This window comes from Nothoprocta perdicaria, unplaced genomic scaffold (assembly GCF_003342845.1).
Source record: "Nothoprocta perdicaria isolate Ctin4 unplaced genomic scaffold, notPer1 scaffold_153, whole genome shotgun sequence".
NCBI lineage: Eukaryota > Metazoa > Chordata > Aves > Tinamiformes > Tinamidae > Nothoprocta > Nothoprocta perdicaria.
The window spans coordinates 843,302-862,187 of NW_020454683.1; the positions used below are offsets into that span (position 1 = coordinate 843,302).

At 33.8% G+C, this 18,886-nt stretch overlaps 1 protein-coding gene across 1 annotated transcript in view; it reads left to right on the plus strand.

Annotated features, from left to right (window-relative positions):
* CNTN5 (contactin 5) overlaps positions 1-18,886 on the plus strand; it is a 615,891-nt gene that overhangs the window by 533,519 nt on the left and 63,486 nt on the right. Inside the window, exons 13-14 of the mRNA XM_026034957.1 lie at positions 6,851-6,978; positions 7,711-7,886. Of these exons, the coding sequence (XP_025890742.1) occupies positions 6,851-6,978; positions 7,711-7,886 (304 nt within the window). The remainder of the gene's footprint in view (positions 1-6,850; positions 6,979-7,710; positions 7,887-18,886) is intronic.

An 18,886-nucleotide genomic window follows, 5' to 3' on the forward strand; every position in this document is an offset into this window, starting at 1 on the left:
TCTCATCCTTCTAGCTAGCAATTGAAATATGGAAATATCTTAAAGTAACTAAAGGTTTCCCATATATATTTCTTCTTCCAGGGAAAATTATGAAGTCCTACAAGCTCTTTATTATTTCTAGGGCTTCTGGGAAAAATAGAATAAGTTAATAATTCACTGCTGTCACATAGGTACTAGGAGAAATATATTATGTTGATATAGCCTTTTTGTTGAAAAGCAAGAATCTTTTCTAATGTCAGAATACTTCAGACATTGAAACCAAAGATATACATCTAATTTATTAAGTTATTAAAATAACTTTTAATTGTAAATGAATAATGATCCTAAATTGCCTTCGTTCTTCTCTGGAGGGAATCTCTTCCCTGAGATTCTGCTAGTTCTTCCTCTTTATACAAGACCAAACTTATTGTGGGGCAAAATATTTGATCAAAATGGCAAGATGCCAATTAATTATGTGATGTTAGTTTTTCAAAACGTATCAATTGATATCTACTTAAGTGTGCCAGTGATTTTTTTTTTTTTTTTTTTTGCATAGGTAATATTAATTTGAATCTCTCTTCCACTTACTCTTATACTCTGATTAAGTATACTGTACGATAGCAGAGGTCTAAAGCACCTTTACATTATCAACATATTATCACACACATCAACATATAATATTATTTATAGTTTTTAAAGATAAATATGTGCTTAAATATGAGTCTGAATTGAGACATTAATAAGGACAACTGTTAAAACCAGTAAAACTGTTAAAATCTACCAGTACAAAGAAAAAGGCACTCAAAGAGACCATGTTAATTCTAACATATCAGTAGTTTCTAAATGTTACTGCTCAGCAGTGTTGGAGAAATCATACTTATTGCCTCTCCATGCAACAGAATTTACATTTGTTGACTTTTTCAGCAAAAGTTGACTTTTAGTGTCAGCTGCTTAAAGTTATATTTATATATGCGACCACAATCTGCAGTCAGGGTCAAGTTTCATGCACAAATGCTACAATGCAGTGAATGGCAAGGGCAAAATGAAAGGCTGTGTTATGACTACTTTGGAAAACTTGCCCCAAGTCAGTTTGCATAAATTAGATTAAGTACAGCTGCAAGTATCTTACAGTACATTACTGATGAGCCTTAACTTATTATAATGAGCTAGGATATCACACACACATATTGCAACCATTATAAATATTTGAAAATCTGAAGTGAAGAAAATGCAACTAATTAAATGCAACTAATTTTGTGTTGTGCTGAGGGACTGAATCATACATAGTCATGTTCCTACTTAGGTCAACAATTTTTAGATTAAAAAGACTCTGTCTAGTGTGACAATATAAAAAAATGTATATAAAAGTAGATGGCATTCTGGTTACTTCAGTGGTTTTACTATAGCAATAAGTCATATCCATTTCCTGCGAGGCTTAGAGGCTTACAGATCTATTATAAAGGAGCGAGAGGAACAAGAAAGGGAAATAGGAGAGCTTACAGTCATTCAAGGAGAAATAAAGGTTTCAGACCTTTACAAATACTTGTCCTGATTCCCTGTAATCTACATTAAAGAATACTGACAGATCCCATATCTTGGCTCATGTGAAATGACAGATTGTGTCAGTCAGAACACTTTGAAAGTCCCTAGGCTAAATGAGTCAAAGCAACAACTCTGCATTTGCATGTAAAAAATTCTTATTTCCAACATGTATACAAACCTTTTTCATACTCCTGTTTTAAGACTTCAGTGAAAAATATGGGAGACAATTTCTGATCTTTTCAATAGCTTCTCTTCTAGCCAGTTACTGTGAGATGAAGTATGCAGAGCTAACTGTTCAGTAACTCTTCATTAAATTTTTCATTAATATTGCTTTGATTGTTCTTCTAAAGTCCTATTTAAAAAACTTCTTCAGTGAAAAACTAAATGCACAAAAGGACAAATTAAGAATATAAATAGGGAAATATGTATGCAGCCAAATCAAGAGTACCATTACTCATTACTACTTCTTCCTACTCAAAAAGAAAATTTCCATACAATATGCCTATAGCATTTTAATTTTATAGCTGTTTTTAAAGAATGTAAAATTCTGAGTGTAAGCTGTCTAGCTTTCATTTCTGTTATGAYCCAAAGCTCTATCCATCATTACAAATATTGAGTAAATTCTTGAAATTTGTGTAACAATTGTAACTTTCACTGTCTTCAACTATTCATGATCTCAAGAGTCTGTCATAGAATTTTAAATAAATTCTAGACACGTTATCAGTACATCTGCATTTGAGACTCTATTATGAATGATAAAGCAGAATAAAAATCAGGCTTCCACCTTCTTATTATCTTAATCTTGATGAAAGTCTCCGCTCACTGATTTCACATGTGATAGGAAGCACAAATGTGAAACCTTGACCCAGAAGGTGAAGGTAAAACTGCCGTTGGTGATAAAGCTGAGATTTTTCTGTCATCTAAAACAGTGTGACCTCTATAGGATCTCAATAGTATCTGAAAATTTCCTTAGGTGATGGTACCAAATTCCGATGGAAGTTTATTTTGTCTATAAGACAGTTGGGCAGTAAGAGAATCCAGACAGGTAATAAATTTCATTTATTCTTAGGATAGTACTGGAAGGCAAAAAAAAAAAATCATCAACACTGGCAGGAAGAATAAGTCTATGGTTTATATATCAGGATGATGATGACCCATCATTCTCTTTTCAGAACAAGACAAAAGGTTACCATCCATCTCAAAAGTTTTATGAGTATAAAAAAGTAAGGTTGAAAGAAAAAAAAAGCTACATTTCAATCAAAAATACTATGCAATATAGGCATCTTCAGCATCTTCCTAAAAATCCTGTCACACTCACACTTCTCACATGAGTGTGTGAAATACTGTGTTGTACTCGGTCCTTTTCCTAAAACTTCACCAGCCTGAGGGAACCAAATCTTTGTCATTCACCCCTACTTTCTACCTTACTCAAAACAACAGTAAAACTATTGTTTTACTGACCTCTCTATGACTTGGCACTAACTATTAGAAAGTATCTCTGGATATCAAATAAAGTACTTCCAAATGCCATCTATAAGCAAAGATCCTACATTTCTTATGATCTCAGTTTACGTTCATCAGCTACTCTACAGAAACCTGGTCTCAGAGAATACTTTTCCAGTATCTCTTACGCAAAAAGTCTGAGCTTTCATCCTTCTAGATTAAATAGTGCATTCCTTTTCTGAGATCTTGCCCTACCACAAACATGCTTCATTGATGAAAAATAAATAAAACTAGTGAAATGACAGAACTGTGTGATATGATACTTTTTGATTAAAAAAAAAAGAACTAAAACATTTCCAATCTTAAGTGGTTTTGCTAAACAATAGCTTTCACTCAACATATTGCAAATATTTTTACAGTGAAAATAAACAGTTGGAAGTAATATGTGAAAAAGTTAATTACTGTCCATTGATAAGACCAATCTTGAAGTCTTAAAAGAGAATATTTAGTTATATATAACATCACATTAATCATGGCTATGACTTTTTAGCAATTATGTTTTCTCTACCCCCCATCTGCTCCATCTATTAATACTTCCATAACCAGCTACAAGGGTCACATCTTACATATTCTGAGATTGTGTCTGTCTTTGCTAAGTAGTACAGGAAACTCAGAGCCACATTATTTTTCTATGAGTCTGGTACTCAAAATCATCAAAGTCCTTCTGTCTGATGTTCTGATCTTCCCATGCCAGTAATGTTTGATTCATCTTCAGTTTCTAGCATCTGATTTTTTTGTATCCCAGTCTACCTCAGTGTACTGTAGTTAAATTAAGCTGCACTTAATCTGAAGTCTATTTGTTGCTGTATATTTATTATTCTTTTCACTAAAATGTTGCTAGAAACATTGCTTGCCATTGATGTTAAACCAAATTTCTATTGATTCTAAGACATTATCCCTCATTTCTTTTTTTTTCTTGGTATTATTAAATATATGAAAATTCTGCAGAGATAAAAGTTCTTTCATGTTTTTAGAATGGACAACATCCATCTCATTGCTGTGATTACAATAATTTTTCCATGTACTTAAAACAGCAATCAAAAAACTGTCACCGTTACCCCTCATCCATCCTTTCTCTATCATCCATCTTTTCCTCTATCATCATTATCTATCATTATTAATAAATTAATAATTTAGTATTTTTCATGACTTGTTCAATTATCCCTAACTCTAGAAGCTAAAAAACATTCTACTGTGTAATTTCCTTATTAAAATACATAAACATACTAGGCAAGTGGTCTCTCTAAGACTGAAAGATATTGGCAGAGAGGGAGGAGAAGACTGTATTCCTGCTGTGTGCAGCACGTTTTGTGAATAAAGAAAGCTGTTCAGTTTCCAACATAACTAGTGTCTGGCATTCTTCCCAAAGACAAGGAAAAGAAAGAAGAAATGAATGCTAGGCATTTAAAGGAAGTATTAATTTCTAAGTCAAATGATTCACCAGTGAATGTGTTTGCAATTCCTTTGACTGATTACTTTTTTTTTCTCATGTATAGCAAGAGCTTTTAGCTAAATAGGAATGTATCTGATAATGTGCATAAGATTCATCAGATAATCTTCCATATACATTTTACTTTCTTTTCCTCCAAGCTCAAATTGAAAAACTGTTTTATATCAGGACTTTCTCTGTGTATAAGCTTTTATAATTTGTAAACACTGTACAAGTTGCCTTTCATTTGTCTAATGTTGACAGCACATTGAGGAAAGCTATCACTGTTCTGCAAAGACTATTGTTATACAGATTACACAGTGTACTAAAACATTGATCATAGAGAAACCTGAGAGGGAAAATACAAAAGCCCTCTAGCATAAAGGAAGGAAAGTTATGCCATCGGTTCCTAAGCCAGATCTTTCTTAAAAGATGCAACATATCTAAACAAAATTTGAGATCAGCTCATTTAAAAAAAAGAAAAAAAAAAAACTCTGGTGTAAAAGCATTTATCTGATATAATTGTCTTCTATAACATTACCTTTAGACAAATAACATGACTCAAATACCAATAAGTATGTGTTTAAATCAAAATAGAAGATACATCATCCGATGGCAGCAGGGAACTAGGAAGCTGACATGTCCTTCCTCTGCTCCTATTCACTTTCAAAGCTGTTATTTTCTTCTGTCTCACTGCTGAGAGCAATGACGGCTTTTACATCTGAAGTGAATAGAAGTACATTTGTCACTAAAATGAAATCTTGTCTCTCCACCACAATTTTTATAAACCAGATAATAAAATGTCATTTTTCACAAGCAGGATCTGAGAGTGTTGGGTATTTTTTTTTCCAGAAAAAAAAAAGTTATAGATCCTTACATTAGGGATTTGATTTGTACTTGTTATTGTATCCAAAGCATTTAGTAAATCATTCCTAGTATATATCAAGGGTAACTCAGCTTCGTATTGTAATATTAGACCTCAAAAGGGAATTCCTTCTCTTTTTTTATCTGCTGGAGAGACCAACCCAGACCTGTTAATCAGGATGAAGAAGGCTCCTTACTTCATACTTGAGCACTTCTCTTCCAAGAGAAAACCAAGATATTGGTCCTCACTTGGTTTTGGAGGATAGCTTCACTATGGGATTATCATTAGCATTAACATTAGCAGCAGAAGGAATGCTACTCACTGCATTAACCAATAGAAAGGCCTGACTACAAAAATATGTCCTTAAATCCAATCATCCCTGGAGCAGAGTCACCCACCGATTTAGATGCTTTCTGTGACAGAGATCTTACCTGACTTTCAAAATGCATAAGAAGGAAGCTCCTCTTTCAGCTCCCCCTTCACTTCTGTATGATACCTTTGAGCACTTGCCAAGTAATATCTTGCTGAGGACTTCAAATGCATATCTGCCATGTCCTGCAAGAGACCCCAAAGCCAACATCCAGCCTGGTACTGGGAGAACAGCATCTGCAAATAGGACTCTGCCTAGATGCTGCTTAGTAGGTGCCATATCCCAAGTAGACTTGAAGTTCCTTTCTCTGCAGTAGAGAAGGACTACGTATTTACATGCCTTCTTGGGCAGCAGCTTTACCATAAAATACATTTGCAACTTCACTATTTTTAAACAGCCGAAGTGAGTTCAGTTTCATATCTATGAAGTTTCATGGTCTCTGTGACTGAGACRATATAAACAAAGCCAAAGTGTCAGCCTTTTAAATGCAAATGTCTAGACAGCATTTTTCATCTGTATGCTTCCATTGCGTTGCTCATCCAGAGACGGAGCAGATACAGGACTCCCGAAAATATATATAAACTGAACTACAAAAAAAAAAAAAAAAAAAAAAAAAAAAAAAAAGCAGAAATCATTTAAATCCTTATACTACACTTTGTATGATAATGCCATAAATCATATTTAGACCAGATACAATTAATTTTAGGCTTTTCTTCTAACTCTGTTTTACATTGTACTTCTCTTTCCTCTTACATTTAATTTTTAAGGTCTTTTTTTGTTTCAAGAGGAATAAGTAATGCTTGATATTGAAATACGATTTCACAATAATGTAGTAGTGAAGCTTAAAGACAAATTATGGAGAATCACCTTTTTTTTTTACTTTTTACAAAAGATTCATTAACATTCACTGCTGATAAGTGTCAGAGAATACTAATCCACTGATCCCTCCCTGAGACTTTTTGAATTAAGGAAAGAGCAGAAATAAAATAGGTTCATTACAGCCCTTTGGAAACAGAAAAGAATTCAATTATCATCTTCATCTTCCCTAGTTACAGAAGCAGTAGTCCTTAATCTTATTTATTAGCTTTAAAAGATAGCAGCATGGAGTTTGGCTGCTAAAACTGGGGATATATTTATATATTTATGTATCTGTTATTTTTAGGGTAACTATTCTTCCATCTGGGAGTCTGAGAATCCTGAATGCTTCCAAATCTGATGAAGGACGATATGTATGCCAAGGTGAAAATGTATTTGGGTCTGCAGAAATTGTTGCATCAGTATCTGTAAAAGGTATGCAAAATATTTTGATGATAATGGTGATTAATTATTTCTAATATTTCATGACTGTTTAGAAACCCTAGCAGAATACAACAGGATTGCATAGACACAAGCTAGCCAGCTAACTCCGTTTGGTCAAATAGAAATTTAGCAATAAACCAATAATAGTATTGCTAGAAATTGTAAGAAGAAATAAACAAATTAGTCCTTTAGTAGAGTACTTAAATTTAAATCGTTAAGTTACAATTAATATCTAAGTCACATTTTTACCACTTTCAAAGAGAATATGATCACTGGTTTTGATTTTAGGTTTTGGGCCTTTTGGCTTCATTTCTTAAGCATTTTGCTATATAAAGTACACCTGGAAATTTCATTTTTTGTATTTTTTTTCTTATTTGTTTGTAGGAACAATGCTAAAAATTGCCAAGTGCTAGAGACTTAAAATAAAAAAAAAAAAAAAGATAGCTTTTTTGGAGACTAATAAAATTAATTATTTAATCCCTTCCCCAATTTCTACTATTATTGTTTAAAATCCTACTCTGTTTCTTCCACAAAATGGACTTTACCCCTTCTCATAACCACCATTTCTCAGTGTATGTTATGAACTGAGTTCAGCACTCAGCACTATGTATTTGAAATCAACTATGAATAGCTGGTTTGAGCATAGCTCAATCGCATGTGATATAGATGTTACAGATGACAGTATCTCTATTTAAATGTTGCTAACTTTTCTGCATTTTCAAGAACCTACAAGAATAGAGCTGACTCCCAAGAAGACAGAGCTAACAGTTGGGGAAAGCATTGTCCTCAGCTGCAAAGCCATTCACGACAACACTCTCGATGTCACTTTCTATTGGACACTCAATGGGCAGCCTATTGACTTCGAGAAACAAGGCGGACACTTTGAAAGCATCAAGGCAGTAAGTGACCATGCATTTACCATGCGTGCTGCAAAGTTATGCAAATGTGCATGCTTTTACACATCTGTCTTATTTACAAAGTTCTGAACAGAGATGAAAGACTAATTACACTATTGTTAAAAATGAAATAGTAGCTAAAGGAGGTCTGAATGGCAGGGTACTGAAATTAATTCAAGTGGTTTTAATCAAATATACAGTAAAGATAAAGTTCCATATCTTATTAATATTAGTGCTGCATCTGGGGATCATTGTGAAAGAACAGAAAATGATTTGAGACAAATCCTCTTTACATTCTTCTATTAGTGTTAATATATTTTCTAGGAGGATGCTGCTATAACCATCATTCTGCACAGATAACATGACTGTTAGAATGTCCTTACCTCCAAATGCTTATACTTGCCCAGCATATATATTAATATTTTAATAGTAAGAAATACACTTTATTTTTACAAAGCCTTTCATAAAGTAGGTTGTAGCAGTGTAACTCATAACATTTAACAAAAATCACACGCCCAAAATATGCTTACCAATTTCAAGTAAAAATCCTTGGTTCATAAACAATTTACTGTGGTCAAATGGCATGCTGAACTAATTAAAATTTGTCCCATAGAAAGAGGTTTGAACTTTTCTGAGTAGAAAGAAATCAGTTTATGTGAATGAGTTTGGAAATAGAATTTACAGTCATTTAACTCTATCTTCCCATTGATGAAAAGTAAATCAAACAACCATGCTATGTTAACAGAGGAAAAATGAAGCTCACAAAGTTCAAGGACTTTTAAAASTTAGTTTCTAATTTTAGTCCAATGTAGTTAATTTTGCATTAACAATCTTGTCAGCTGCAATCAATTGACTCTTCTTATTGCTTTCATAGAAGTCATGCTCTATTTTTTTGCAATTGTTTTTTAAAATGTGTGTGAGGAATGTGAATTTTTTCTATTTCCTATAAAAGATACTCCTACCACTCTTGTACTTCTTCTTCTGCCACTCAAAGATGGCTTAATCCTACTCTGGCTTTTCAGAAACTGCACCAAAAATGAAAAGTCAGCTACAACAGTTCATTTCTGAAAGTTAAAAACAAGAGAAACTGCTCTGTTCTTGAGTTCACTGCCTATAAATTACTGTATAAATGGAGCTGTATGAGATTTGAAATCATTATATATTACATTTAGCTTTCAAGCTCTTTTAAAATCTGAAGTTTGAAATTACAAGATTCCTGCAGTGGAAGCAGGAAGGATGCAAGCAAAGCATCTTCCATGCTGTATTTTTAATCACTGAAAAAAGCTCTCAGTCTAGGAAATTGCCAAAGCCATTCAAACTTTAACAAAGTAAAGCTAATTTAATATATTGTAATTATTTTGTATAAAAATAGATTTTTTTTAGACTTTTTAATAACAATACAGCCATGATCTCACTTCTACCACAGGAAACCCTCAGATTCATCAAGAGGGTATATCTGGACATACTAGTCCTATTTTCAGAAAAAAAAATATAAAAGTCATCGAATTAACCCCAGTGAACCTGAGCATAGGATTTTTCCTGYCTTTTATACGATAACACAGACAAATCACAAAGGAATTACAAAGATTTATTTGTATCATAATGATTTCTTTGTTGACTCTTTTCATTGGTCTGGTATAACTAAACTGTTACCATAATCTACTAGACTTAACTAGCTATTTCAACAAGAGTTTGTGACAATAATGTTTGTTAAAATAATGAAATTCCACACAACTTATAAGAAATAACTAAATGAATTGTCAGACACCGCCTTTATAACACTGCTCACACAAGTGACTGTCAGCCTATACTTCATTTGCTTCCATTCCTAACTTATTTAAATGTCAAGACATTTCTGTTTTCACTCTGACAAGAGAATAGAAAGGTAGGCTTGGATGAACCAAAAATATCTACTGACTGGCATGAGGGCAAGTGGAAGAAGACAGAAAAAATTCCTTTCCAGAACAGAAATATCAAAGACCTTACCCCATTAGATTAATCCTCATTGAAATTTACTGAATGTCATTAGAAACATACATGGGCACATCTCTCCTTCTGAAAGTAGTAATTAAATATAAGAAGGTCTCCATCCACCAGAAGGGATATCTTTATTCTTACTTCAGTCTGAAATGAAACTGTACTATCCACTGAGAGAAGCAACCCCCCAAAGTAACTGTTTGGGAAGGAAATAAGTATATTTTATCTATTTTGACAGCAAGCTAAAATGACCGTAATAATTCCCTTAACTATTAATTTGTTGAACACTGTCAGTCATATCTCATTCTTCTGTTAACTAAATAAACATGTGATTTATTAATCACATTTAAATAAATTTAGTTTACATGTGTTGTAAACTAAATAAACATGTGAAGAAAATTTATTTCATTCTTTCATGACCAAAAATGATTGGTCTTAGGCAAAACGAAGACAAAATAAACCTCTGAATCGCCTTTAGTTTATCACTCCTCAAAGGAGAGATCCAGAGTGACATAAAGACACAAGTTTTTGGAGTGCAAAGAAAGAATTCCAAGAAAAACCAAAATCCGATCAGATTTCATCTATATCTCCATTGTTTCTCTTTTCTGATAAATATTTGGAATTGTGTGAGTTGATGATGATCAACATGCTTTTTAAGAGAATTTTTTTACATTTAAGAGAAATATTTTCTGTATGGATGAAGTTATGCAATTACGCATCCACTTTGTTCTGTGAACACTGGCTGCAAATCAGACAAAAAGTTGTTTGGGTTTTTTTGGTTTGTTTATTTTTGAAAGCCTGACAAGTTGAATATTACTCTTCTTTTTTTTTTTTAATAACAAAAACTGCCATCAAGCCCTTACCACTGGTTGCTCTGCTCATGCTTTTGCTGTGACAGATCCAGATGTTAAGTGTAACAGACATTCTTGTGCTTAAAGCGATGGTAAAAAAGCTGTCACCTAAGTAAGGTTTATTGGAGCTGTAGGCAAATTTCCACTTACAAAAGCTCATTCCCTGGTAATTACAATTAAAACAAAAAGGAAAAGATTCTCTCCACAATACATATTGCTTCACGCTTTGCAAATGACATCTTTAACTTGTACCTAAAAAATAACAGTATTATTGATTCTCACACCAAGATCTAATCTTTAATCAAAATCGTGTTCACTGTTGTTTACTAAACTATCAAGCACTTAGTACCTTTGGTGGTTTAGTTACTTCAAGAGGATGTGTTGTAGGAATGCTAACCTGAACAGAGAGATTTATGAAAGGAATACAAAGGAAAGGAGACCTAGCATTACTGCAGTGACAGCTGCAGTTGTGGAAGAGAAAACATCCGAGTTCTTTTGTGTGCAGAACTCCATAACACACTTAGTAGCAGAATAGTTGTGCAAAGGATATATACAGCATTTTTCATTAGAAAAATCGACTTTGTCTACCAAAAACCCTAGTAGCATTTTAGAGTCTGCATGGGTAATCTACATAATTAAAGGAGACAATGCTGCATGGAAATCCGAATTGCCAAAATTTCTTTCTAGCAACAGCAGTGAGCATTTGAGCCCAAAAAGAATAAAGCTTCTACTTGTTCCAATTAAGATAACTTTAATTTTCTTTCCTATTCCTTTGTGTCTAATCCAAAAGAACTATTCAAATTTTATCCAGAATTTTCTCTTTGAAGTTCTCTATTGACAATAATGATTAGATTGTCCTAGAGCCAATTCTGGGCACCATTCCTTTTTCTAGGTAAGAATTAGTTGTTTTACATATATCTTTTAATCAGCATATCCCCCTTTTCAGTTCTGTGTTTGAAAGCTGACAGTGCTTTTAGGGCACACAAATAAAAGTATTTTTTGCCATTATCCACACATTGTTAAGTCAGAGCACTGCCTAGTAATGTCCCACACCTTTCACCTGCATGAGTACCTTTCAAACTCAGRAAAGAAATTTAGTCTCAGTATCCCTTTAGTTCCTGGCCTTTACTGAAACTGCCAACAGGAGAAGTAGTGAGCACAAATTATCTCACTATATTTTACGGAGATATTTTTTTCACCAGGAACTGAATGAAAATCTACTATTTATTTTAAGAATATACACATTGGGCAGCATATTAAGTACTGTCAATCACCTAGAATAGTCAATAACCTAGAAAATGGAGAAAACATAACTTTGCACCTTTTACTGCATTTCCAAATGTCTTCTTAGTTTTGCTATAGGACTTTAGTCATATTTTAGAAGTTAAATGTTATTTCAATCTGAATGCTAGCATTTTATAAATGGACGGCATTAGGTTCTACATTATCTGGAAGTAAAATTTAAACTTAAAAACTTAAAATATAAGGTTGTTAATAACAATATATTTCCTCTTCATTTAACATAAAATTGAACAGGCTAATTAAATAGGGTTTTATTTCAAATCCTCAGCCATACCCCAAAGGTATTTTAACAGTAGTACTTGTCAAAAGTGCTGTAAAACAAGCATGCTTATGCACAGAGAATTTCTGCTTGTGATAATGCTATCAACCTTATTTCTAACAGTTAGTTCCTTTGTTCATTGAAACAGTTTTGCTAGAGATGGAAAAAGAGTAGCATAGCCATTAAGGTCAATTCAGGTCTCCAGGTATTTCAGCCCTGTTCTCATTTCCATTTGTCACTGCTTAGCAATTAAATAATTAAGTGACATAAAACAGGTTCTAGAAAAAAATCATGCCTTGCATTTTCAAATATTTCCCAGTGAAGACCGGAAGTTTCCTATATGTCTTGTAAAATAGGGAATGTACAAAATGGAATATGAATTAATTGCTAATAACATCTGAAGTATCTGTTTTATGACTACAAAGCAAAATCTAAACACACTGAAAACCCTGATCTTGAAAAAAAGCTTCACCTTGTTAGACTGTCAATGTGAAAACAGTTCCACTGAACTGATTAAAGTTATAGATATACCTGCATACTGTATGAGGAAATGACCCTGAATATTTTGTCAATTCAAATGACTATTTAAAATTCTTGTGTCCAAATTGTTGGTCTATGGCCCTTTCTTTTCTATTTTTTTTTCTATGGATATATAGAAATATAGATATATAGATGTCAATCTGAAGTTCAGCCTTTCATGTCCAAGTGTAGCACATGTTAGGAACTCAAAAACATATTTTAACGCATAAGACTACAATTAYAGTCTACTATAATTGCAAAAAAAAAGATTATCATGAAAAAGTAATGAAATACCATCAGACAATTATTACACTCGCTTAGTCTGTTAAGGTATTTTGTACCCTCCCTAGTTTAGAGGAAACATACTACAAAAAGAAAGCTGGAATAAACAAAAAATATTTTATGTTTTTCTCTGCTTACTTGAAGCTGATGGACCATTCAACTATTTGGCACTGTGTTATTCTGGGTTATAATGATACAGATGGGTATTTGAGCAGCTCAACACAATATAGCTTACTGTCCACATGATTGTCCAGTGCATAGTTAAATACTAGCCAAACCCAGCTAGCATGCACTTGCAACCTCTTCACTCCCTATGAGCATTTTATAATTTCTTCCTATTTTCTGTGCTCCTTATCTTCTCTGAAATTCATTTTATACTTTTCCCCTGGGCAGTTTGCATCATTGCTGCTCATCCTGCTATCTCCCTTCCTGATGTTCCTCCCACTTGTTGCCTTAGGTGCTTTAGTGACTCAACTGTAGTAAGGATGAAGCCTTCCAGTGGCAGTTGCATACTCTGGTTTTCACTCACAGCTCTGCAAACCTTTACCTGAGCTATCTTCACAGTGTTTTCTAGAACCTTGACAATATTTCTTTTACAGCTGTCATGCTGTAAAAAAAACTGTTTTTGTCCTCCTGGTCTTGCACATGCAAATATTCATAGTGCCCTTATGGGAAGTAGTCACCACTGGCCTGAGAGTCAGTCCTTTTTGTCTCTTGCTTTGTAGATTTTAGGTTATTTTAGATTAAAAAAAAATGCACAATGGARTAGGTAATAGCCATTTAAATAATGAATATCATTTCACAATGTACATGCACAGGAACTTAACAATCAATCACTGAACTGACATCTGCACTTGATTTGTATATTCCAGTCAGCATAAACCAATAGGAAGTTTGATGGGTCTCATTGAAAAAAAAAAAAAAAAAGAAAGAAAGACAAAACATCATCATCATCATAATCTTCATCATTTTCATCACCACCATCTACTACATTAGAGAGCCTTTAAAGGCTCTTCRGCCTGAGTACTGGCAGAGTTTTCCCTTTTCCTTTCTCCTCTGCTACTTTTTGTTTGTTTGTTTATTTATTTATTTGCTTATTTCCCTTTAAGTAGCTTTCATTGCTCTAGTTGATTTATGCCATCACCTATGCACCTCACTAGTCTTCTTTATRTGTCTCAGCATCCTAAGTGCAACACACTACCGACATCTGAATCATGTCTGCCCTCCATGCTCCTTGTTTTGATGTATTCTCATTTGGCATTTCTGTCACAAGTGGCATTTATTTTTGTTTCTGTCATCTTCATCTATTCCTATCAAGACCCTTCCATCCAAGTCATGTGCTCCATACTCCCACATCTACTTAGAGCACAGATGACCCATATTGTTCTACCTTTTCTTTCTTTCTTCTTCTGCTAACAACAATGCAGCACTTAAAGGTCCTCTTTACTAGCTCCACAAGTGCTCAGCCAAAACAACTCTTTATTTCTGCTTTCACTATGCAGGGTGAAAATTGCTACCACTGGAAGGGTCTACACCTTCACTGAAAAAAAAAATAATAGGGATCTACAGATCTGAAAACCTCTAAAAACATCTTTTTTACCAATTCTTGCAGATAGCTATAGTGCACTTTATGTGGAACCAAGTATATCATGGCCAACCTGCATTTGCCTAGATAATACTATGTTCCTACTACCACAATGAAAATAGTGAAAATTATTTTGTCTTTTTTTTTGTTCCAAATTTGCTTTTATTATTAAAAGAGAGAGCACTTCATAAAATTTTCTATGAACACTCTACTAATGGAAAAAAAATGCTACTTTGTAATGAAATAAATCTTTGCAGTATGTGAACATCATGAGCATAAAACATGTAAGTGCTTAATGTGCTCAAACCTGAGAATTTGCATTGAATGGCACTTAATTTGTACTAAGTGCATGGTGAACAGAAGTTGGCTGGAAGCCAGTCATCCATCATTAGCAACATTTAAATTGTCAGTACAATTTAAAAGAACTTTATTTTGTTATTATTTTCTATTTACCATTGAATGCAGAAAGGTAACATTGCCATGAAGTTATTCTGTAAAATTGTTACTTTGCTTTGGATAAATTCACCAAAAATAAACTCTACTGCTAATCAAATAAGTCAAGCAAGCAAGATTCAACTGTGATCTTTTTTTATTCAGTTTAATCTAACTGAATGTCATTACTAAAGGTTATTTTGCCAAATCCAATGAAGTATGAGTCAAGAATCCAATGTATAGGAATAACTACAAAAAGCAGCCTGAAATTTTAAATTGTCATTTAAGTTGAACAAAATATCCTTAACAGCCTGAGTCTTTCTTGCCTTGGATAAAACCTCTGCATCTCTGTCTCATTATAGTACAGTATTTTTATGTTTTTCTACCAAACCTGTGTGGGTGTGTGTGTGTGCGTGCGTGCGTGTGTGTGTGTGTGTGTGTGAGTGTGTAGAAACTACTTTTTCAGGAAAACACCTTCATGTCTAACCGTCAAAAGTGTCAGGTGACAGCCAGAAAGTTTTTTGTTCCAAAACAGGGTGACAAACCCTTGCAGTCGTCGTAAAGAACTGTTCCAAACATTTGCTAGGCTTTCACCATAAAACATGTTTCCCTGCAATGGTAGTGCGTTTGGCCAGTCTTTTCCTGTTGATTTAATCTTTGCTGAACCATGATGTATTAAAAGTAGTCTCACTATTTTTTTAGACACATTATTCCTAAGCAGAGAGACATTTTTCACTGCCTACTGGCCAAATGGCGCTCTCAACCAAAGTGCTTGATAGAAATAATAGACCCTTTCCAGACTTGCAGCTCAGAAGCTCCCTTCAGTGATGCCAAGTCAAATGTCTTGGCTGTTGAGTATTTTGAACTTGCTAACCTTTTTGTCCTTCTTTCCAAGACAAAAGAGTTACATTCATGTAGCATGTATGTGCTTGGACTCTGAAAGTTTTACAGTTAATGTGGAAAGCAAAAGGAATTAAAGACAGATGAAATGGATAATAGGATTGATAATATGTGGAGAGTGATTTAAGACTGCTCTATTTCATGTATATTTTTCCACATATGATTCTGTAGTTTGAATGAACTGCTCACTAAACAAGCCAATGTTTAAATCTTGGCTGGAAGAGACAGAGGGAAGTAAACAGTACCATTTACCAGATTTACTAGATGTTAGAAGAGGTCATTACCATGAAACTGTGAGGCCATTTCGATGCAGGCAGAATACAGAGTGCTACTGGGAAAAGCCTTTGAAAGAAAAGGTAGGATAATGTGTTGGCAAGGCAAGAACTATGTTGGTTTAGGGGTAAAAATTCAGAAAATGAATGGATAGATTAACAGAGAGGTTTCTTGGCAACTGATTCAAGATAATGAACTAAGCCTTACAGGAAGCATAATTTCACTTTGATCTGTAAGTAAAAGTTAATTTACTATAAATTAACTCACAATCTCATAAGATTTGACATCAAAATAATATTTAAAAAAAAAAAAAAGTACAACTTCCTCTCAGTAAGTATGTGGAATGGTTAAAAAAAAAAAAAGCACTAACAATAAGTAAGTTCTCCAGAAGTTTTTTGTTGTTTTTTCTCTGTAAAAAACATTAGGGCAATAGGTAAGATAGATACATGTAGATGGGTGGTTCTCATTGAGCAAAATATTCTTCTTGGAACATTTATGAATAGGGAAAGYATCTTTAAATCAACAACAAAGGTTATGTATAGGTGGCACCGATGCATGTGAGAAATTATTGCATGTGAGCAATGGCTTGTATATAACMGTGTGTCTAACTAGACACATTGCAGGCAGAACTGTTGCAAGATAACAGACCATACTGCAGCAGAAAGACCAATAGATTGATACAGTAAATTGAACTTTGGAGGCACTCAGAACCTGATGAATGAGATCCTTTGGTGGGTAATATAAATCACACAATAACTTGTTGACCTAAAAATAAGATTTAGTAATGATAGAGAGCATTAGTAGCTCTCTTATTATGTATTTTGTGTTTGTGGTTGAGTGAAGACCAGCATATATTCAGTGTTGCAGTAGGTGCACAAGTGCCATTGTCTTTAGAGGTTACCTTTAACTTTCCTTAGAATCTTTGAAAGCCTTGTCTTTAGGAAAGTACAAGATATATTCCACACCACAATGGTGTGGAATTAGCTGCCTTCCTAATTTGTAGTTATCTTAACCTTCATGTCATATCTTAATTTTATACAGCCGATGCAATTAAAATTTATAGACATTTTCTTAATTTTTGGAAAACCAGAACATCATTCCGGGCCTTTCTGAGGCTCTTATTACATATTAGTTTGATATAAGTATCCATGTTATGCTCAAAAAAAAAAAAAAAAAGAAAAAGAAAAAAGAACCATACTCCACCAAGACTTCCACCAAAAAAAATAAAATAAAATAAAGCCCCAAAAGAAAGGGAAAAAAGCTTTGAACCATTAATAATTAATTAATATTAACCATTAATATTGTATCATCTTTGTTTTCAACTACTTACTGTTTTTAATCCAGTCTAAAACTTGAGTCCACTCTTTTGTATGTCAATTTTTAAGGCTCTTTCTCCTCTCTTTTGGCTTTGTTCCAATCCTGGTAAAGTTTAGACATAGAGTTAAATTTCAGCATAAATAAAAGGGACGATTATTCAGACATATTGACAGTAATTCAAAGAATCAACCATGTATAACGGATTCTCTATATTAATAGCCACAGGGAAGATATTGCAGATGCTGTTATGGGCCATTTGTACTTCTTATGCCTTTCTTGCATAAAAAAATTTCCTTCGTTCCCAGTGAAGGCATTTTAGGATAACAACATGTAGTCCTCAAATTTCAGTGTATGAAAATAACAACAGCACCTGTCTCATTCAATGAAGTCTTTACTGACTGTTTACATATGTTGCAAAACCTTTACATAAAACCAGGATAAAAGGTAGAAAATTTAAGATTATCACAGAATCACACAATGGTTAAGGTTGGAAAGGACCCTATAGAGATCATCTAGTCCAACCCTCCTGCTCCAGCAGGGACCCCTATAGCACAGGGCACAGGGTGGCATCCGGGTGGGTTTGGAAGATTTTCAGAGAAGGAGACCCCATAATCTCTCTGGGCAGCCTGTTCCAGGGCTCTGTCACCATCATGTGGATGTCCTGTGTTTTAATTTGTACTTATTACCTCTTGTCCTGTCACTGGTCGTAACCAAGATGAGTTTAGCTTCATCCTCTTTATATTCTCCCCTCAGATATTGGTACATGTAATAAGATGCCCTTTCAGGCTTCTCCAAGCCAAACAAGTCTAGCCTACTTACGCAGCACTTTATGCCTAGAGAATATGCTAACCATTACAAAATTGCTATTATATTTTTCTAAACCTTCACAAAAATGTAGAGTCCCTAAAATTTGTAAAGACCTTTGACACCATTGAAGAACAAATATAGATATAGCTTCTCCTAATCTGAAGAGAAGATAAATGTTTCCATAAATTTTCSATGATCAAGATGCTAATGTTTAAGTACACATCCATCTGTATAAAACACAGTGTGATAAATTTCTTGGCACTCAACTTTTTAAGTAATGCTAGCTGCATATTCTGTTATTTTGTAATAAACTTAAGTGTTTCATRAGGATGTATTTTACTGCAGTGTTCCTGCAGAAGTGATTCTTTCAAATGCYGTCAATCTGCCTGGTTACGTAGGTATGCAGATGAAATACATGTATTTTCCTGATGAGAATATTACTATTCATATAGTCATGAAACTTCCACAAATTAAAGTGACAGCTAAGATTTTTAACAGC